Source organism: Elephas maximus, chromosome 27 (assembly GCF_024166365.1).
Source record: "Elephas maximus indicus isolate mEleMax1 chromosome 27, mEleMax1 primary haplotype, whole genome shotgun sequence".
NCBI lineage: Eukaryota > Metazoa > Chordata > Mammalia > Proboscidea > Elephantidae > Elephas > Elephas maximus.
In genome coordinates this window covers 2,355,229-2,377,034 of record NC_064845.1, presented here as the reverse complement: position 1 = coordinate 2,377,034, position 21,806 = coordinate 2,355,229, and the positions used below count along the sequence as shown (strand labels likewise).

Sequence of the window (21,806 nt, the reverse complement as noted above, 5' to 3'; positions counted from 1 at the left end):
TGCCACGAACCAGGCAGTCTCATACCAAATGTGAAGAGCATTACAAGTGGGGACAAGGGCACTCCTGGGTACTGGGTGCCGGGTGCCATGGCCCTGATGTGATCTGTGCTTGGGAAGGTCAGCCTGGCACACCGGGAGCCTGGGCCACCTGCACCACAGCTTGCCTTCCCGACCAAACGGGCACTTCGCTTCTACGCTCAAGGCTAGGTTGCCCCATTGGATTCACCAGGACCCAAAGGTGTCATGAGAAGAGCGGCAGCTTCACACACAGACACCCCAAGGGCAGCGGGCACCAAGCGCCACCCACACTCAGAGCCAGGCTGTCACTGATGCCCTGGATTTGGGGGCAAAACGCCCCTCTCTCGTCGAGCGAGAACCTTCTTACAGCGGTTGCCCTAAGTGCCTTCCCACCTGCCCGGGCCACAGGCGCCCTGTTCTGGAGCTGACCCCACAAGGGACCCCCTTCTGGGGCTGTCCCCCACACCGGGACCCCCTTCTGGGGCTGTCTCCCACACTGGGACCCCCAAGAGACTGCCCAGCTGCACAGGGCAGCCAGGCCTGCGCGCCGCCTCTCGCAGGGACGCTTCCGTGTGTACTTTCAGACTCTGGAAAGGGTCGCTGGCTTCCCCGGTGCACGCACCACCTGGCTGCACGCAGCTCCCGGCTCCAGAACGTGGGGGAAACAGCCCTCTCGGCCGCCCCTCCAGGAAGCCAGAGACTGCGCGCAGGAGCCTGGGAGGCCGGCGGTGCGCGCGCAGCCGGGCGGGGGCGGGGCGCGGCGCTGCGGCCTCGGCCCGCCCACCAGGCCCCGCCCACTACGTCACGCCCCACAGGCCCGCCCGAGGCTGCCGATTGCAGGAGAGCGCGCGCGGTGGCCCCGCCCACCTACGTCACGCCCCGGAGACCCCTCCCGAGGCTGCCGATTACAGGAGAGCGCGCACGATGTCCCCACCCCCGCCTTGGCTCCGCCCCGGGCCCGGGCCCGCCCACCTACGTCACGCGCCCCATGCCCTCCCGGGGCTGCCGATTGCAGGAGAGCGCGCACGATGGCCCCGCCCCCTGGCGGACGGAGCCGCGAGCGTGGCCTCCGAGTCCCAGGCAGGAGGCGCGGGCGCGGCGGGCTGCCTCCTCGCAGGCTGGCTGGCCGGCTGGCTGGCCCGGGGCGGGTTAAGCGGCGCGCCCGGCAGGCAGGGGCGTACCTGTGCTTACCTGCTCACCTGTGGTGCACAGTCTCACGTGCCTTTCACCACCTCTGACCCGGTACGGTCCCTGCTCCGGGCCCCGCTCCAGGCCTGGCAGCGCCGGCTGCCCTTCACGAGCACCGTTCCTGCGGGCTCGGGCCTCCGCGGCGCCCGGCTGCAGAGCCCGGAAATAAGTGTCCAGGGCCCGGCCCCCCGACGCCGACTCCCCGCCCCAGAGCCCCGCACGCGGGCACCGCAGGCCCCGTCCCGGCCGCAGACGCCCCTCCTCGCCCCGCACCCACTCACTTTCCGGGGTGCCCCGGGCCCCTCACGTCCACCCGGAGCGTCCCCAGCCCCGCGCGGGGGCGCCCCTCACCCCAGTCCCCAGCCGCGTGGGGGCGCCCCCCTCGCCCCGTACCCCTCGTGTCACAGCCCCCACCCACTCACTTTCCGGGGTGCCCCGGGCCCCTCCCGTCCACCCGGAACGCCCCCGGCGCCCCTCGCCCCGGTCCCCAGCCGCGTGGGGGCGCCCCCCTCGCCCCGCACCCCTCGTGTCACAGCCCCCACCCACTCACTTTCCGGGGTGCCCCGGGCCCCTCCCGTCCACCCGGAGCGCCCCCGGCGCCCCTCGCCCCGGTCCCCAGCCGCGTGGGGGCGCCCCCCTCGCCCCGTACCCCTCGTGTCACAGCCCCCACCCACTCACTTTCCGGGGTGCCCGGGGCCCCTCACGTCCACCCGGAACGCCCCCGGAGTCCCTCACCCCAGTCCCCAGCCGCGTGGGGGCGCCCTCCTTGCCCCGCACCCCTCGTGTCCCAGCCCCCACCCACTCACTTTCCGGGGTGCCCGGGGCCCCTCACGTCCACCCTGAGCGCCCCCGGCGCCCCTCGCCGCGGTCCCCAGCCGCGTGGGGGCGCCCTCCTCGCCCCGCACCCACTCACTTTCCGGGGTGCCCCGGGCCCCTCACGTCCACCCGGAGCGCCCCCGGCGCCCCTCGCCCCGGTCCCCAGCCGCGTGGGGGCGCCCTCCTCGCCCCGCACCCACTCACTTTCCGGGGTGCCCCGGGCCCCTCACGTCCACCCGGAGCGCCCCCGGCGCCCCTCGCCCCGGTCCCCAGCCGCGTGGGGGCGCCCTCCTCGCCCCGCACCCTTCGTGCCCCAGCCCCCACCCACTCACTTTCCGGGGTGCCCCGGGCCCCTCACGTCCACCCGGAACGCCCCCGGAGCCCCTCACCCCGCTCCCCAGCCCCGCGCGGGGGCGCCCCCTCGCCCCGCACCCCTCTCCCCACGGGGCGGTGGCGGAGGCCGTCCCCGGCGGGACACACCCACCCGGCCGCCCGCCCTCCTTCCTCTCCCGCCTCGCTCCTCGCTCCTGCCCTCGCCGCCCGCGCGCCCGCCCGCCCGCACACACCGCTTCCCGCGGCCCGGCCTCCCGCTCCGCCTCCCCGTCCGTGCGCGGCTCTCCCGGGCGCGGCGCCGGGGTTCATGCTGACGAGGCGGCGGCTGCTCCAGCCCAGCGGCGGCGGCGGCGGCGGGAGCGCGGGCCCGGGCCGCCTCTCCCAAAGCGCGGGGCCGGGCGGCGGGCGCGCCCAGGCGGCGGCGGCGGCGGCGAGCGCCCCCCGGGCCCGCGGCCCCGCGCGCCCCCCGCGCCGCGCCCCCGCGCGTCTGGCTTGCGGGGGGCCGGGCCCGCGGGCGGCCGCCGCGTCACGCACCCATGGACTGCCCGGCCATCATCACCCAGGTGACCAACCCCAAGGAGGACGAGGCCCGGGCGTCGGGCGCCTCCGAGAAAGGTAAGGAGGGGCGCGGGCAGGCGGCTACGGGCCGGGGCTGTGCACACCCGCGTTCCGGAGTTTGCGGCGGTGCGCTCGCGCGGCCCTGGGGTGGGGGCTGCGCCCGACGGAGAGGATGCGTGGGGCGGGGGCGTGTGTGCACTTGGAGAGGGTGCGTGGGGCGGGGGCGTGTGTGCACTTGGAGAGGGTGCGTGGGGCGAGGGTGTGTGTGCACTTGGCCGAGAGGGTGCGTGGGGCGGGGGTGTGTGTGCACTTGGCGGCGAGGGTGCGTGGGGCGGGGGTGTGTGTGCACTTGGAGAGGGTGCGTGGGGCGGGGGCGTGTGTGCACTTGGAGAGGGTGCGTGGGGCGGGGGCGTGTGTGCACTTGGAGAGGGTGCGTGGGGCGAGGGTGTGTGTGCACTTGGCCGAGAGGGTGCGTGGGGCGGGGGTGTGTGTGCACTTGGCCGAGAGGGTGCGTGGGGCGGGGGTGTGTGTGCACTTGGAGAGGGTGCGTGGGGCGAGGGTGTGTGTGCACTTGGCCGAGAGGGTGCGTGGGGCGGGGGTGTGTGTGCACTTGGCGGCGAGGGTGCGTGGGGCGGGCGTGTGTGTGCACTTGGCCGAGAGGGTGCGTTGGGCGGGGGTGTGTGTGCGCTTGGCAGCGAGGGTGCGTGGGGCGGGGGTGTGTGTGCACTTGGCCGAGAAGGTGCGTGGGGCAGGGGTGTGTGTGCACTTGGCCGAGAAGGTGCGTGGGGCAGGGGTGTGTGTGCACTTGGTGGAGAGGGTGCATAGGGTGGGGGTGTGTGGGCACTTGGCTGAGAGGGCGCGTGGGGTGGGAGTGCGCCTGCTAGAGGGGCTTAAGTGTGTGTGCCGACTAAAATAGTGTGAGTGTGTGTGCATGTGCCAACACGGAGGTTTGTGTGTCTTTGTGGGTACACTGACAGAGAAGTTGTGAATGTGTGTGTGTGCACACCGACAGAGATTGCAGGGATGCGTGTGCATCTAACAGATGTGTGTTGAGTGCCTGCGAGGTTATGTGTGTGACCCTGATGGGTTATGATTGCGTATACGCTTGATATGTTGTGTGTGTGTATGTCTGTACACACAGGTTGTGAGGATGTGCGTACACCTAGCAGAGAAGTTGTGAGTCTGACAGGCTGTGAGTTTGTGTATGTACCTGAGAGGTTGTGGACTGTGTGGGTGTGTGTGCCTGCAAGGAGGCTGCATGTTTGTTCACTTCTCACAGAGAGTTTGTGTTTATGTGTGTATGATTCTGTGTCCACACCACTCAGCTGGCAGGTTGTGTTGTGTCCATTGACTGGGAGGATGTATGTCTGTGTGTACCCACTCACAGGAAGGCCATGTGTGGGTCTGTGTGCCTGACCTAGAGTCTGTGTGTGCAGATTTGTGTGCCTGCCTGTGTGGTAAGTGTGCACGAGACAGTGAGGCCGCCTGCTTTAGTTCGTTGTGCAAGCATTGGAGTGTGTGTGCTGGGGTGGGACAGCGCCGAGCGATCACACTTCTCCCTCTTGGCTCTCAAGGTGTCCAGCCTGCTGGGATGACCTGCAAGGCCTGGCCTTTTAGGGCCCTGTTCCAACTCAGGGAGTCCTTGGGGTCCAGCAGTATCCAGCCCCAGAGAGCTGGACAAGGCCCGGCCTTTTAGGGCCCTGTTCCAACTCAAGGAGTCCTTGGGGTCCAGCAGTATCCAGCCCCAGAGAGCTGGACAAGGCCCGGCCTTTTAGGGCCCTGTTCCAACTCAAGGAGTCCTTGGGGTCCAGCAGTATCCAGCCCCAGAGAGCTGGACAAGGCCCGGCCTTTTAGGGCCCTGTTCCAACTCAAGGAGTCCTTGGGGTCCAGCAGTATCCAGCCCCAGAGAGCTGGACAAGGCCCGGCCTTTTAGGGCCCTGTTCCAACTCAAGGAGTCCTTGGGGTCCAGCAGTATCCAGCCCCAGAGAGCTGGACAAGGCCCGGCCTTTTAGGGCCCTGTTCCAACTCAAGGAGTCCTTGGGGTCCAGCAGTATCCAGCCCCAGAGAGCTGGACAAGGCCTGGCCTTTTAGGGCCCTGTTCCAACTCAAGGAGTCCTTGGGGTCCAGCAGTATCCAGCCCCAGAGAGCTGGACAAGGCCTAAGCAGGCACTGTGCAGTAGCAACTGGTTTGATTGTGGTACATTTTGGCCCTTGGTACTCCTGTTTCCTTCGGGCCCTTTTTCTTCATGTCTCTGCTGCTGAGACTGGATGTCCACGACTCTCGTGTGCCCTGCCGACCATCCATCCATAGTCCTGAGGCTTGTGCTGACTGAAGGGCCAAAGACTCTAGAACCTGGCTGCTTTGGTAACTAAAGCTTGCCTCACCTTTTCTGCCGTGCGCCTTACAAACACCTGGACTGAGGTCAGGAGCAGCCTGTCCTCCCCAGGCTTGGCCTGGCCATAGCCAACTTTGGGAAGGAGTCTGTTTGTTTCTGTGCCCTCGCCGTGGCAGTAGGTGAGACATGCAGCCTTTGCTGAGCAGGGGGCCCTCGGTTACCTCTCTCTGAGCAGGGACTACTGAACAGGCCCAGCAGGAAAACGCAAGGAGCCAGAGAGGTTCCCTCAGGCTGGGAGTTTGTCCACCCACCTCTGCTTCCGTAGGCAATAAACGGAGTTGCTTTCTTTTATGGAAGATTAGAATTCAGACTCTCCCAGGCAAGAGGGTGCTTCTCCAGGTGGGGCCCACGTGGCCAGCCCCCAGGTGATCTGGCGTGTGTGTCTGCTGTGGGGCCCTGGCTGTTGGGTTCTGGGCTGGGCATACGCCCACAGGGAGGGTTGGTAGGAGGCACCAGCAAGGTTTGATGCCAGGTGCTCCTCACCCGCTGTGGACTGAGTGCTTTGTCTGACAGAGAACCCACAGCTCGGGTAGGCAAGGTGGGCTCGGGTTAGGCAAGGTGTGGCGCGAAGCAGGGAAATACTTGTCAGAGCCTCAGCCTCTTGCCTTCCCTCCCCCACCCCAGGAGCAGGGGCCACGCCTGCCTACTTTCCCTTTTCCTGTAGTTGCTAGGTTTTTTTTTTTTTTTTAAGACATCCATTATTTATTATTTCCAATTAAATTTCCACATCCCTTTTTTAAAAAAATTATTGTTTTAAGTGAAAGTTTATAGCGCAAATTAGTTTCTCATTCAAAAATGTGTACACAAATTGGGTTGTGATATTGGTTGCAACCCCAGCAATGTGTCGGCACTCTCCCCCTTTCCCTTTCCACCCGGGCTCTCCGTGTCCATTTGTCCAGTTTTCCTGTCCCTTCCTGCCTTCTCGTCTGCGTTTGGGCAGGTGTTGGCCGTTTGGTCCTGTGTACTTGATTGAACTGAGAAGCACGTTCCTCTCGTGTGTTATTGTTTTATAGGCCTGTCTAATCGTTGGCTGAAAGGTGGACTCTGGGAGCGGCTTCAGTTCTGAGTTAGCAGGGTGTCTGGGGCCAGAGTCTTTGGGGGCACCTCCAGTCTCTGCCAGCCTGGTCTTTTCTTGTGAATTTGAATTTTGTTTTACGTTTGTTTCCCCCTCTGTACGGGAGCTGCTGAGATTTTTGAAGTAAAGAGTCAGTCTATCCAAACCATGTGCAAATACTCAAGGATGGTGCTTGTGTTACTCAAGTTGTTTGCATTGTTTTCCGAGCCAATCTTTTATTATCTTTAACAGCCTGTTCTCTTTGTTTTCCAGCGTCGGATTGGTTGTTTGTTAAAGGAATTCTTTACCTGCTCCTCTGGGGTGGGGTGTCTGGCCAGTAGGTCCTTCTTGCTGAAGTAGTAAAATCTTTCTCAATTTGGTTTTTCACTTTAAAAAGTGAAAATAGTTTTGGTGAAGGACAGAGCGGCAATAAACTTGGGAGCCAGACTTTGGAACAAGGTCTTAAGGCTCATCATCCACTCAGCAAGTTCAGCGGTGTTTCTAGGTGGAGCACGTTCACATCTTAGATAGGCACAAGCTATGTTACATCGTTTTAAGTTGAGATGAGTGCATACTCGTTTTGTTTTTAAATATTGGACCTGGGATGTTTTAAGTTTTTTTTTGGTAGGAAAGAAAGTGGTGGTTTTCAGAGTTTGTTTTCCTCATTCATTCTGTAGAATAGGAACGATCACGATCGGCTCTTGGGTTCAATTTGAGGGTTTAAATGAGAGGGTGTACGTTAAAGACTGCCTGGTTCACCAGCACATCACTAACCCGTAAACATTTTTTTAGGTGTAGATTTGCAAAAGAAGTGCCAAGAATGGGCCGTGGTATTTGACTTGGGTTAAATTACTTCTTGACAAATTACCACAGGGTGGTGCACCATTCAGGGGTGACTTACTGTCAGCCTGGCCTGTAAAGTAAGGTTTATTTCTTACAGTTGTGTTTGATTTGATTGATACCATAAAGATGCAGAGACAGATGTCTCTGTGAGTTTAAGTCAGCCTGCTTGGCTACTGAAAATTTCTTCTTACAAATCAATAAGAAAAAGTCAAACAACAGTACAAAAGTGGACAAGAGATATGAACAAAACAGGAAATCTGAATGGCCAATAGATGTACGAAATGATGTTCCATTTCATATGAAACGTTTTCATGAATTAACTTGGTAAAACATTTAAATGACTGAAATTAGGTAAAGGTATTGGAAAAATAACTTTTGTGACAGAGTAAAGTGCGTACAGACTCTTTGGAGAGTGATGTAGTTCTGAATTAGTTAGGAACGCATTTGGCTGCAAGTAACAGAAAACCAGACTTATGTGGTTTAACCCAGTAGGAGTTTGTTCTTCTCACATAACAAGCAGTTTGGCGATAGGCTGCAGCTGGCTTTGGTTCAGCAGCTCGCCATATCAGGGCCAACACCACTGTGAGTCTCTTGGCTTTCCCTCATGTCGTAACGTGGCTGCCACCTCTCCAAACACCACATCCACATTGAGGCCAGAAAAAAGGGACAGTGCCAGTCATGTCTGTCCCTTTTACCTGGACAGCGAAAACATCCCTAGAAACCCTCCACCCGCCACTCAGGCAAACTTCTGCTGCTGTTTAATTGGCCAAACTAGGTCACATCGCCTCCTCTAGCTGCCACAAATCTAACAAAGTGAGTGTCCAGCTTTTCCAGCCTTTGTAGTGGGAGATGGGAGGGGAGAGAAAACGGGTGGGAACAGGTGTTGGTTTGTCAATCCACAGTGCTGGCCACACCTTCAGAGTCCCAGGTCTACTTCAAGCCTCTACCCTAGAGAAATATTCTCGTTTGTGCTCAAATAAAAACGTACAGAGATTTTTGCCGATGGCTAAGTAATGGTGAGAAACATCCTACATGTCAGTTAATAGAAGATGTGAACAGATGTGAATGGTTTCACTTAATTTTTTTAATTAAGCCTTTTTAAAGGTGATTGTATATTCACATCAATACCATAGAATACTGCATGGTACTTGAAAAGAATGAGTTCTATTACCTCTAAACAAAAACATACTGACATGGAAATTTTAAAGAGAGAAAAAAAAAGAAATTCGAAGAACAGTGTAAACAGTATGAACCTAACTTTGTTTAAAAAAAAATTCACACACACACACAAAACTGTGTGTATGTCTAGAAAGACGCACCAAAAAATCTGCAAGGAAATACTTCAAACTGACAACAATGAGTTTCTCTGGGGGAGGGAGCTGGAATGAAAAGTGAAGGGGCACCTTTGCCTTTTTGTTCAAATATTAACGAAAATATGTTTGTGTTTTACATATGCACTTTTTGAATAGAAAAAAAGAAATGAAATTTTCCATAGCTATTTGGGGGGAAAGAAATAATTTAAGGCAATTGAACAGTAATAAAACAAACAAACAAGCAAAAATCTCTCAGGTAATATGCTTTATCAACAGAAACATACCAACTTTAGCTAAATGGTTATTCTGTAAGCTGACGCATGTCCCTTGATGATTTTCTGCAGGCATTTGTTTTGGCAGATATTTTGGCCCAGGATGCTAGGTATGTTTCCTCCAAATGTTTGCAACACTTCAGTTTAACTCAGAAATGTTAAACCTTTGGGCTGCTAAAAAAATTATAGCAGAGAATTCTGTTGGAAGCAGTAATTATTTCAGACGACAGATGTGAACAGATTTGAACTAGATTTCAGTTGACTTTTTTAATTAAGCTTTTTAAGAGGTAATTATGTATTAGCATGCAGTTGTAAAAAATCCTACAGAGAGATCCCTGTACCTTGTACCCATTTCCCTCCCCAATGATAATATCTTGCAAAACTGTAGTACAGTATCATAACCGGGATATGGGCACTGATAGTCAAGACACAGAAAAATCCCATGACCACAAAGATCCTTCATGAGCCCTGTGGTGGTTAAGGTTGTGTGCCCACTTGACTAGGCCATGATTTTCAGTGGTTTGGCAGTTAGATAATCATGTAATCATCTTCCGTAATGTGATCTGTTGTGATCAGCCAATCAGTTGTAAGGGGAATGTCCTGGAGGGTGTGGCCTGCATCCAATACATACATGGATGTTCTAGAAAAGCTTACTTAAATCCTCCATCTGGCTCATCATCATGGGACCTCTGGTTTTTGGGACTTGAGCCAGCATCCTGTCCTATTGCCTGCTCATCTCAGGATTCGTCAGCTTCCGCAGCCCATGAGTCAGTGGACTGCCATCTGACCTGCCAATTTTGCGTTCTTCAGCCCCTGTGGTTACATGAGTCAGGAGAAGCCTCCAGCCTGATGCCCGACCCATGGACTTGGAACTTGCCCAGCCTCTACAACTGTGTGAGCCATTTTTTTAAGATAAATTTCCATCAGTGTGTGTGTGTGTGTGTGTATGTATATATACACATACATATATACGCTTCGCTGATTTTGCTTCTCTAGAGGACTCAGCCTAAGACATGCCCTTTGATGGCCATCACCACTTCCCTCCCATCCCCAATTTCTTCCATAATTCATGGTAACCATTAGTCTGCTCTCCATTTCTAAAATTTTATCGTTTCAGGAAAAAGGTCAGTATGTGATCTTTTGGAATTGGTTTTTTTCATATAGCGTAATTCTCTGGCAATTCATCCAGGTTGTTTTGTGTATCACTAGTTTGTCCTTTTTTTTATTGTCGAGTAGTATTTCATGATATGAATAGACTACAGTTTGTCTAACCATTCACCTTTTGAAGGGCATCTGGGTTGTTCCTAGGTTTTTGGCTATTACGAATAAGCTGCTACAGATATTGGTGTACAGGTTTTTGTTTGGACATAAGTGTTTATTTCTCTAGGGTAAATGCCCAGGAATGTATCTGGCAGATCATATAGTAGTTGCGTGTCTAGTGTTTTTAAGAAACTACCAAACCATTTTCCCGAGTAGATGTGCCATTTTACTTCCCACCACCACTGTGTGAGTGACCCCATTTCCCTGCATCCTCATCAGCATTTGGTATTGGCGCAATTTTTTTTATATTAGCCATTCTTACAGGTGTCTAGTGGTATCTCATTTTGGTTTTAATTCACACTTCCCTATAGGGTCACTATGAGTTGGAATCGACTCAACGACAACAGGAGTTTAATAGCTAATGATGTTGACCATGGAAGCCCTGGTGGCATAGTGGTAAAGTGCTACGGCTGCTAACCAAAGGGTCAGCAGTTCGAATCCGCCAGGTGCGCTCCTTGAAAACTCTATGGGGCAGTTCTACTCTGTCCTGTAGGGTCGCTATGAGTCGAAATTGACTCGACAGCACTGGGTTTGGTTTGCTTTGATGTTGACCATCTTTTCGTGTTTTTATTTTTCTTTATATCCTCTTTGATGAAATGTCTCTTCGTGTCTTTTGCCCATATTCTAATTGTATTGTTTGGGTTTTTTTTTTTTTTTTTTTACTGTTGAGTTTTGAGAGTTCTTATTAGCCTTTTGTCAGATACGTAGTTTGCGATTGCTTGCTCCAGCTCTATAGCTTGTATTTTCATCCTCTTAACAGGGTCTTTCTCAGAGCAAAAGTGTTTAATTTAATACTAGGTTTTACTCCACCTTTTATCTGTCAGTTTGTCCTACTGTGGTGGCTTATGTATTGCTGCAATGCAGGAAGCTGTGCCACCGGATTTCAGATACCAGCAGGGTCACCCGTGGTAGTCAGGTACATAGACCGAATGGCAGTCATTCAAACAGAACAAGGGGATACCGCGTGATTTGAAATCAGAAAAGATGTGTGTCAGGGTCGTATCCTGTCACCATACCTATTCAATCGATTCCAACTCATAGCGAACCTATAGGACAGAGTATAACTGCCCCATAGGGTTTCCAAGGAGCAACTAGTAGATTCAAACTGCCCACCTTTTGGCTAGCAGCTGTAGTGCTTAACCACTACACCACCAGGGTTTCCACATACGTGTGTACCCATGCATAAAAACCAGAAAACCAAACCCCTTGCTGTTGGGTTGATTCCAACTCATAGTGACCCTATAGGACAGAGTAGAACTGGCCCATAGGGTTTCCAGGGAGCAGCTGGTAGATCTGAACTGCCGACTTTTTAGTTAGTAGTTGTGTTAGTCATCTAGTGCTGCTATAACAGAAATACCACAAGTGGATGGCTTTAACAAAGAGAAATTTATTTTCTCATAGACTAGTGGGCTAGAAGTCCAAATTCAGAGCATCAGCTCCAGGGGAAGGCTTTCTCTCTCTGTCAGCTCTGGAAGATGGTCCTTGTCCTCAGTTTTACCATGGTCAGGAGCTTCTCAGGCACAGGGACCCCGAGTCCAAAGGACGTGCTCTGCTCCTGGTGGTATGAAGTCCCCAACTCTCTCCTTGCTTCCCTTTCCTTTTATCTCTTGAGCGATAAAAGGTGGTGTAGGCCACACCCCAGGGAAACTCCCTTTACCTTGGATCAGGGAGGTGACCTGAGTGAGGGTGGTGTTACAATCCCACCCTAATCCTCTTCACATAAAATTACAATCACAAAATGGAGGACAACCACACAATACTGGGTATCATGGCCTAACCAAGTTGACAGATATTTTTGGGGGGACACAATTCAATCCATGGCAGCAGCCAAGCTGTTAACCGGGGCTCCGTACACACGCATCCATATATGTATATATATATAAGGTCCAGGGTTTATAGTTGTGCTTAGCGGGAGGAATAGGGACAGACACGTCTGCTCCGTCTTCCTGGAAGCAGAAGTCCCCTGATTAACTCCTAGATCTACCCAAATTAAGTATTTTAAGGAAGAATGGAGTTGGAAAGTTGTCACTTTAAAGGTGTATTTCAATGTCTTGCAAATGCAAGGTAAAAGTCCAGCTGAGTTAGTGCCCATTAGACTTTTGTTCGTCCCCTAATAAAATGAGAAATGGTAATGAATTCAGTGTGAAATCAAGTCTAGATCAGTAAGGTTTCAGTGACAACTGTTGTTTAACCTACCTTAAAAGAATACATTTATAAGCCTGGGTCTTAACACCGAAACTTTAAAGTTGAGTTCATGACTATCCTAATTTAAATATATTTTGATCTAATGTTATGTTTGGTTGGCAAGTATGCTTAACGCCATATTGTATTTTTTATTTCTCAATTAAGAAAACATCTGTTTAAGTAAGTAGAAATGTCTTCTTGGAGTAAACACAAACGAGCTTATCTCTTGATTTTGCTCTCGGGGCCACCAGATACGGCTTACTGGCTAGTGATGGGAAGGGTCAGCTTCCAGCCTGGGCTGCCCTGGAGCTGGGTCCGTGGGCTTCAGAAACTTGCCCCAGGTGGTCCCAGACTAGCGTGTCCCTAGCTGGGAAGGAGCTCCGTTTGGGATGGCAGGACTGACAGGGTTTTCGGAAGGGGCTGCTTAGCTTCAAGTAAAATTCTGATGTAATTGATCTTTTCCTTTTGGTGGTGGTTGGACAGGGGAAGGGACACATGAAAGTACTGGTGAGTTTACCAGGGCCTTTCCACCAAGAACTGGCAGGGCCCAGGAAACAGTGGTCACAAATGATTCTAGGTTTAAAGAGATTTAAATAAATACATCTTACAACTTTATTTATTTATTTATTTCCTTCCTTTGCTTTGAAGGCAACCCTGGTGGCGTAGTGGTTAAGTGCTACAGCTGCTAACCAAAAGGTCGGCAGTTCAAACCATCCAGGCGCTCCTTAGAAACCATGGAGCAGTTCTGCTCTGTCCTACAGGGTCGCTGTGAGTCAGAATTGACTTGACGGCACTGGGTCTGGTGGTTTTGGTCTTGCTTTAAAACCTAGTGCCATTGAGTCGATTCCAACTTATAGCGACCCTCTAGGACAGAGTAGAACTGCCCCATAGAGTTTCCAAGGAGCCCTTGCTTTAATAGTACTGCGTAATGCCGAGGCCAGCTGCTAAAAAAGGGAGTGAAAGAATTCTCTTAGGCGATGTTGAAGGTATAATATATACCTGAGAACTTATTTTTCAGATCTTAAATCCTGACTTACCAGACACTCATTTAAAGTTCAGTATTTTTAATTGGGTGGTGCAAACGGGTAATGCGCTCGGCTGCTAACCGAAAGGTTGGAAGTTCAGGTGCACCAGAGGCGTCTCAGAAGAGAGGCCTGGCAACCTACTAATGAAAAATCAGCCACTGAAAACCCTATGGAGCACAGTTCTACCCTGACACACACGGGGTCGTGTGAGTCGGAATCAAGTTGACAACACCAGGTTAATCTGTCCTTAAAAAAAAAAATCTACTTTCTTTAAACTATTCTACCCTTTAACGTACGTATTCCTGGGGTTTTTTTTTTGTGTGTGTTTTTTTTTTTTTTTTGGTTGTTGTTGTTATTTTTTAAAACAAGGGTGCATATTCAGTGCTTTACTTAAAATAAAGTTCAGCAAACATTTGCCTTTATGGCTCCGGAATAACATTGCATAATGGAGCAAAGGCTTCGGAAATGCTTGTAGGATTGGGTTGGGATGTGGATGTTTTTGTATTTGGGATCGAGACTGAAAACACTGGTGGTATAGTTCCCTGAAACCAGGGTCTAATAAACAGTGGTCTTTATGGATGCAAAGAATTATGTCATCGCCTAAGTAATAGCTCATTTTGATTCTGAGTAGCTGCTTCAAGTTAAAAACTGAAAGGTTTCTTTGTAATTCTAATTCATATTAAGGCTATTTGCCAAAATGTTTTAAAATCCTAATACTCAGAGCGCTTAAAAAACTGAAGAGAAGTGCTTTACCATTTAATGGCTGATGCTGTTCTTGACTTTCAAAATTAGTATTTAGTCTAAGGTTTCAGTGTTCCAGGGTGTGTTGATGAACACACTGCACCACCTGGTCAACGTGGCTGGAATAAATAGAGCCTTTTAGTACCAGAGAGAAGCCAGTGTTCCAGTAGGACGTCTTACTGTACTTCACATCGTGTGTAATTTTTCTCTCTGCATTCTGATCAGGAATCTGCTCTTAGGCTTAGCGTGTCGTAAATTTGTTTTGAGTATTTGACGCACTTATGTTCAAGTCAGAAGCCATTGACTTTAATTCCAAAGACTTCAGTCAGAGCCATATTTTCTCTCCCCCTTTCAAGGAAACAGCCTGCCATGTTCATCTTTGTTTTGGCCAGAACAGGACGCTTGAGAGCAGCCATCAGACAAATGTGGAACTTGGGTTGCCGTTACCTCTGTGAAAATGTGTGAGCGCTTGTTGTTGTTAGGTGTCATCGAGTCAGTTCTGACTCACAGCGACTCTGTACAACAGAACGAAACACTGCCCGGTCCTTATTGGTGAGCACTTAATTGATGGGCCGTAATTTCTCTCCTCTGCAGTAAACGCTATATCACGGCCCTAGGCCTGACTTCTGTACTTGAATCTTGCTAGGGATTGAATTGTGTCCCCCCAAAATGTGTATCAATTTGGCTAGGCCATGATTCCCAGTCTTGTGTGATTGTCCACTATTTTGTGATATGACGTGGCGATCCTGTGTGTTGTAAATCCTACCCCATGATGTTAATGAGGCAGGATAGAGGCAGTTATGTTAATGAGGCGGGGCTCAATCTACAGGATTAGATTGTCTCTTGAGTCAGTCTCTTTTGAGATCTAAAAGAGAGAAGCGAGCAGAGAGACTGGGACCTTATACGATCAAGAAAGTAGTGCCAGGAGTAAAGCACGTGCTTTGGACCTAGGGTCCCTGCGTGAAGAAGCTCCTAGACCCGGGGAAGACTGATGACAAGGACCTGCCTCCAGAGCCAACATAGAGAACGCCTCCCCCTGGAGCTGATGCCCTGAATTTGGACTTCTAGCCTCTGCAACTGTGAGACAATAAATTTCTCTTTGTTAAAACCATCTACTTGTGGTATTTCTGTTATAACAGTACTAGATAACCAAGACAAATCTTTTTTAAGTTTAATTTTTTTTATTGAGGTAATTTACATACGGTAAAAATCACTCTTTCGGTGTAGCCCAAGGTTACAAAGTTCTGTGAGTTTCGACAGCTGTGTGAGTACCACCACAATTGAGATATAGAATATTTCCTTCACCCTCAAAGTACTCCTTCTGCCCCTTTTTCAGTTACCCTCACCCCATGCTCAGCTCCTAGCAATGACTGATGGGTTCTCTTCCCTGTTGTTTTGACTTTTCTAGAATGTCATAAACAGGACCATGCAGTATGTAGTCTTTTGCATTTGGCTTCTTCCATTTAGCATAACACTTTTGAAATTCATCTAGGTGGTCTCTTTTATCAGTAGTTTGTTCCTGGTTATTGTTGAGGGCTGTTAACCTAGAAGTTGGTGGTTCGATCCCACCAGCGGCCCTGCAGAGAAAGGCTTGGTGTTTTCCATAAAGATTACAGCCAAAAAAAACCCTGCGGAGCAGTTCTACTTTGTAACACAGAGAATCGCCATGAGTTGGAATGAGCTCAACGGCAACAGGTTTGGGTTTTTTGGTTTAGTGTTCAGTTATATGGATGTATCCATTTAATGGTGTATATTGAATTTTATAAGAAACTTCCAAACTTTTCCGCAGTGTTTGAACCAGTTTGCATTCCTGCCAGCAATGTGTGACTATTCCAGTTGTTCTGCATCCTTGTCAGCACTTGATATTGTCAGTTTTTTGTTTTAGTCATTCTAGTGGGTATCGGGAGCCCTGGTGGTGCAGTGGTTAAGAGCTTGGCTGCTAACCAAGAGGTCAGCAGTTCAAATCCACCAGCTGCTCCTTGGAAGCCCTATGGGGCAGTTCCACTCTGTCCTGTAGGGTCACTATAAGTTGGAATTGACTTGGCGGCAACGGGTCTGGTTAGTGAGTATCTGTTAGTATCTTGTGGTTTCAATTAATATTTCCCTAATGACTAATGGTGTTGAGATTTTTTCATGTGCTTGTTTGCCATCCAAACAGCATCTTTGGTAAAGTGTCTCTTCAAACTGCTGCCCCTCCCCTGTTTTTTTTTTTTAACTGGGTTGTTTTTTATTATTGCGTTTTGAAGGTTCTTTTTATATTTTGGATATAAGTCTTTTCTCAAATATGTGTTTTGCAAATATTTTCTCTCAGTCCGTGGTTTGTCTTTTCATTCTCTTCATAGTGTCTTTTGAAGAGCAGAAGTTTCTAATTTCGATGAAGTCCACTTCATCAATTTTTCCTTTTATGGACCTTTCCTATGGTGTTGTAGCTGAGAATTCTTTGCTAAGCCAAGGTTACAAAGATCTTCTCTGGTGTTTTCTTCTAGAATATTTTTTGGGGGGCGGGCAGGGGCATATTTACATTTAGGTCTATGATCCATTTTGAATTTGTATAAGGTACGAGGCACGGATTGAGGTTTTTGTTTGCACACGGATTACCTTTGGACCTTTGTTAAAAATCACTTCATTATGTATGTGTAGATCTATTTCTGGACTGTCTTCTCTCCTTGAGTTTTGATCAGTCTCCTTAATGTGAAACGATGTTAAGCTCAGTATAGTCCTGTCTTCCCTCAGAAGTAAATGACTCGTCATGATTGAAGCAGAAGAGAAAACCAAGACGTTTTACTGTCTGGCAAGGTGTATTTACTCCGCAGTTTTCCATGAGGGGGGTTTGAAAGGCAAGACCTGAGACTTCCTACATTTTTATTTTAGGAACCTGCCCAAACAGATTTTGTGTAGTATCTATCCTTTTTCAGGTTTAAAATTAAAGTTGAGCATTTCTTCCAAACCTTGAATATTCTTCTGTAGAAACTTAACAGCAAAGTATAAGATAAGACAAGCACCCTGGTGGCTCAGTGGTTAAGAGCTTGGCTGCTAACCAAAAGGTCGGCAGTTCGAGTCCACCAGCCGCTCCTTGGAAGATAAGTAAACCTTTGAGTTTAAAGTATAGTCTCCTGTAGTTACACGAGAGTATAAAAACGGTGACTGTCTTGATGGGTCTGAGAACAGAAGAACAGAATATCACTAGAATGGAAACAAATGTGCTGAAGACCCAACTCTGTAGAGGGGGTTTGGGACCCCTTTCAGCCTGTCCACAAATGTCTGCAGAAAAACGTCTTCAGTGGTTACACTACTGAAAGAAACAGGAGGAGCTGGCTTGATTTCGGCCACTACGAGGTAAAGCCGGTGAAACTGGCGAGAATGAAGTAGTCATCCAAGAAGCATGACCCAGTTCGTACAGAGGTCACAATTCTGTTTTGCCATGTGGGCATCACTTGGAAAACAGTGTAGAGATGAGCAGTATCTGAGCTGGAAGCGCCTGGGCACGCGGCCAACATTCTTTTCTAACTACCCTCCTGGCCTCCCTCTGGGCGGTCTCTCATTCTAGTTCTTCTTGGGGCTGCTGGGTGAAAATTTCTAAAGCACAGCCCTGCCCTCGCTGCTGCTTCTAAAAGCTATTCCTCACTGGTTCCTCCCGCCCCCTAGATAAAAAAAATGTGGCGTTCTCCAACCTGGAGCCCTTCACGGACTGACCCCAGACCACCTTCCACGCCATGGTGAACTACCACTTACTGACCCCAAACGTGCTGACTTGTACTGATTCTTCTCCCTGGGATGTCTTTTCCCTCAGGTGCCTGATGGGTTCTTAGTGGTCCTCTGAGATCTGATTCACTCTGCACCTTCTCTTGACACCTCCTGCTCTGCCTGAGCAGAATGCAATCGAATGTGATGTTAAAGGCTTGGTTTGAGCCCCAGCTCCATCACTGATGGGCTGTATGAACTTTGACAAGCTCCTTAATCTCTCTGAGCCTTGTTTCATAATAGTAAAGATCTGACAGGGTTATTGTGAGGATTAAATAAAATTTACGTGAACACTCAATAGACATTTGCTATTGTTATTTTTAATATTATCTCTAATTCACTTACTACACATTTATTTAGTACCCACTGTATGCCATTCACCTATACCAGGTGTGTGGGTTGCAGAGATAAATGAAACCTGCTCGCTGTATTTGAGTTGACAAAGCACACAGTGTGCTTTAATAAGAGGGTATCCCAAGTGCCATGGAAGCTACCATTTATTTTATGACTGGAATACACCAAGGTGGCACAGTGGTTAAACACTCAGCTGCTAACTGACAGGTCTGCAGTTCAAACCCACCAGCTGCTCCGTGTGGGAAAATACTTGGTGACCTGCTCCTATAAAGATCACAGCCTGGGAAACCCTACGTGGCAGTTCTACTCTGTCATATGAAGTCGCTGTGAGTCAAAATCGACTTGACGACACGCAACAACAACAACGTGTGGCTAGTATGTAACGTGTATGTCATTTCATCCTCTAGAAGCCTTAAGGTGTAGGTGTTATAATGCCCATTTTACAGCCAAGGAAACTGAGGCTCAGAGAGGTTAAATAACTTGCCTATAGTATGAATATATACCAATGAAATGGTGGAGCCAAGTGTTAAACCTAGTCTGTCTTATTCTAAAGTTAAAAGGAAACTTAGGGAATATTTGGAGACTAGCACAAGCCCTTTGAGATCCACGTTTTGAAAGACAGCGACCATGCTTTTCCAAAAGGTACCCCTTAAAGGGTAAATTTCAGGGCTCAGCCAAGATGATGGGCCACATTTGCTTATAATTCGTGTTGTTCTGTGACTTATATAACAAATTCTCTTGAGTCTTGCCGTTAATTCTTAACCCTCTTCATATTAATTTGTGTACTGTGAACACTAGGAATGAGAGACATTAATAAAGGCCAAGAATCCAGTAGTATTCACCTCTAAAATTCCGAAGGAGTTGATAGGTTTCACTCTTATCACTTATACAGTATTTCTAGTTGTGTCACTAAATAAAAATGGTGTTTTAAGATGTCTTTAGAAAGGAAGAGTGCTAAGGGGCCTCTTGAAGGTGCTTGAATCCCATTGTTTTGGTCTGAGTTCTTAGTTGCAAGGCACAGAATCCACTTAAACTATTTTAAACAAGAAAGGGATTTGTCAAGGAATCTTAGGTGGCTTGTAGACTCTCTGGTATTGCCAGAAATCAGGGTTGGCTGCTTCATAACCGGGAAAAATTCCCAACTGCACCATGAACCTGTTCTAGGAAAAAGTACTGCTGCCCCCACCTGTTGTTGATTCAACTTAGAATCATCACCATAACAATACTTGTTCTTCCTTAAACCGGGTGCAAGGGCAGGAGGGCAACAACTGGAATAAGAGAGGCCAGTTCTTAGAGGCGCACTTGGTTCTTTTCGGGTATACACTGTTTCCAGGAGCTGGACTGAGATCTGGTTAAAAGAGAAGACCTTATAAAACAAAATCTGGCTAAATAAATTGAGGCTTATTCAAACAGTGAAATAAATAATACAGAGTAATTAAAAGGAATATGGTGGTTCGGTGGTACAGTTCTCGCCTTCCGGGAGACACAGGTTCAATTCTGAGCGTTCCTCGTGGGCAGCCACCACCCGTCTCCGTGACGGCTTGCATGTTGCTGTAATGCTAAACAGCTTTCCACAGAGCTTCTGGACCTAGATGGACTAGGAAGAAAGCCCTGACCATCTGCTTACCGAAGTCAGCCAATGAAAACCATATGGATCACGCTGGTGGGGGTGGCGCAGGACCAGGGAGTGCTTCATTCCATTGTGTATGGGATCGTAATGAGTCAGGGACCTAGTCGATGGCGGCTAACGGCAACATATATCTGGTTAAAACTCAGAAATGTAACGTTGAACAAAAGAGTGAGTTCCATAATCAAACATAGAGCGTGATGCCATACGTATAAAGTTGTAAAAACATACGAAAATAGTTTCTGTATAGCATATCTATATATACATGTAGTGAAACTATAAAAACATGCCTAGGGATGATGAACAAGAAATTCACGATAGTGGTTATTTCTGGAGAGAGAGGAAGGGAAGTGGGATCCGGGAGGGGCCCACAGGGAGCTTCGGTTGTATCTTTAATGTTTTGTTTTTTTTTTAATGAACTATGTTCTTGAGAACAATCTAACAAACTTGGATTTAATAGAGCTGAGTAGTTGGGTAGTCCAATACGTAGTTGTTTCTTATATTAGTCTCTGTACTTCTCTGTATGTTTAAATATTTCATAATTAAAAATATTAATCCTGGACTCCAGTGAACATTAGGATAATTTTTTTTTTTTTTAATATTACCTCTATTACATAGAGATGAATTCAGAACACTTGGTAAAAACGCATTTATTAAATTTGGTTGGCTCTTCTGTCAATAGGAGAGTGTTCAGGAAAGTATCCAAAAACTTGGCTATTGAGCTTTCCAGAGTGGGTTCAAGTGATCCTCAGTGTGCTTGCTGAGACCGCCAGGTATGCAGGCTGGAGCCAGGTCACACCCCAGTCCTTTTATGTTTCTCTCAGGTGACCTTCCCCAGGGTGTCGTGAGTGCTTGGTCTGGAGCCAAGTTGACTTTGTGTAGAGTGCTAGCCACAAAAGCCTATGTTAGCTTAACATGTTCTATTTACAAATGTGTAGCCAGATAGCATGGGTGTCATCAAAGCAATGGTTTGCTTGACTTGCCAATTCTACCCTGTTATCATGGGAATTTATTTTGGGAATAAAGGGACTGAAATGTTTAGTCAAGCCCTTTATACCAAAGTAAAATCGTATTGGAAGGAGAACAAAGAAATGTGTGACATGTAAAATCAAGAGGAGTCGTCTTAAAAGAGATCTAACTGAAAAAGCTTTTGAAGACCTGTGGCATCCCCAGCACAGAGGCCTTCACTACGGCTCTGAGCTGCTGGGATTTCCATCTGGACTGGAGCCCTGGTCATCAGTGGTCCAGACTGCCTCCAGCACTGTCGCTTTAGCGCAGGAATTTTTAACCTGCAGTGTGCGGATCTCCAAGTAGTCCATGCACAGACTTCTGAGGGTCCGTGAACTTGATAGGAGAAGGTTTTACATCTTAATTTTTGTTGACTTCTAAAATTTAGCATTTTTCTCAGTTACAAATGTAGGCAGCAAACCAGCCTTGTATTAGCTGTTCCTGTGACTTTATTATCATGTTCAAAAGAGATCAGCCTGTGATTTTCCTTTTTTTTTTTAATGTCCTTGTGAGGTTTTGATATCAAAGTTATGCTGGCCTCAAAAAAAAAACAAAAAACAACAATGTTCTCTCTTACTTTATTCTCCGCAAGAGTTTGTGTAGGGTTGCTGTTATTTCTTTCTTAAATATTTAGTAGAATACATGGGTGAAGCCATTTTGGGCCTGGAGTTGCTTTGTGGGAAAGTTTTTAAATACAGATTTAATTTATTGAATGGATATATAAGGCTGTTCAGTTCTTCTGTTCCTTCTGGCATCAATTTTGATGGGTTTCTTTTTTCTAGGAATTTGTCCATTTCATCTTTGCTTTCAAAATAATGGGCAAAAGTTGTTAAAAATATCATCTTTGTAATGTCTGTAGAGTCTGTAATACTGCCCTTTTTTAAAATTCTTGATATTATTTAGGTAAAAATTTTAAAACGTTAACAAAACTCAGGGCTCTTAAGGGTTTAGGGGAATGGCCCTCATTGGTAGGAGTTTAAATTAATAAAATGTTTCTGGAAAACTATTTGGCAGT

At 48.8% G+C, this 21,806-nt stretch overlaps 1 protein-coding gene across 5 annotated transcripts in view; it reads left to right on the top strand.

The window, feature by feature from the left end:
- Positions 1 to 2,825: 2,825 nt before the first annotated feature.
- Positions 2,826 to 21,806, top strand: part of CTDSPL (CTD small phosphatase like) — a 141,644-nt gene continuing 122,663 nt past the window's right edge. For all 5 annotated transcript variants that reach the window (XR_007515714.1, XM_049871103.1, XM_049871106.1 and 2 more), the window contains exon 1: positions 2,826 to 2,970. Coding sequence is in view for 4 of the 5 variants with exons in the window: in XM_049871103.1 (XP_049727060.1) it covers positions 2,892 to 2,970 (79 nt within the window). In the remaining variant the exon portion in view is untranslated. The remainder of the gene's footprint in view (positions 2,971 to 21,806) is intronic.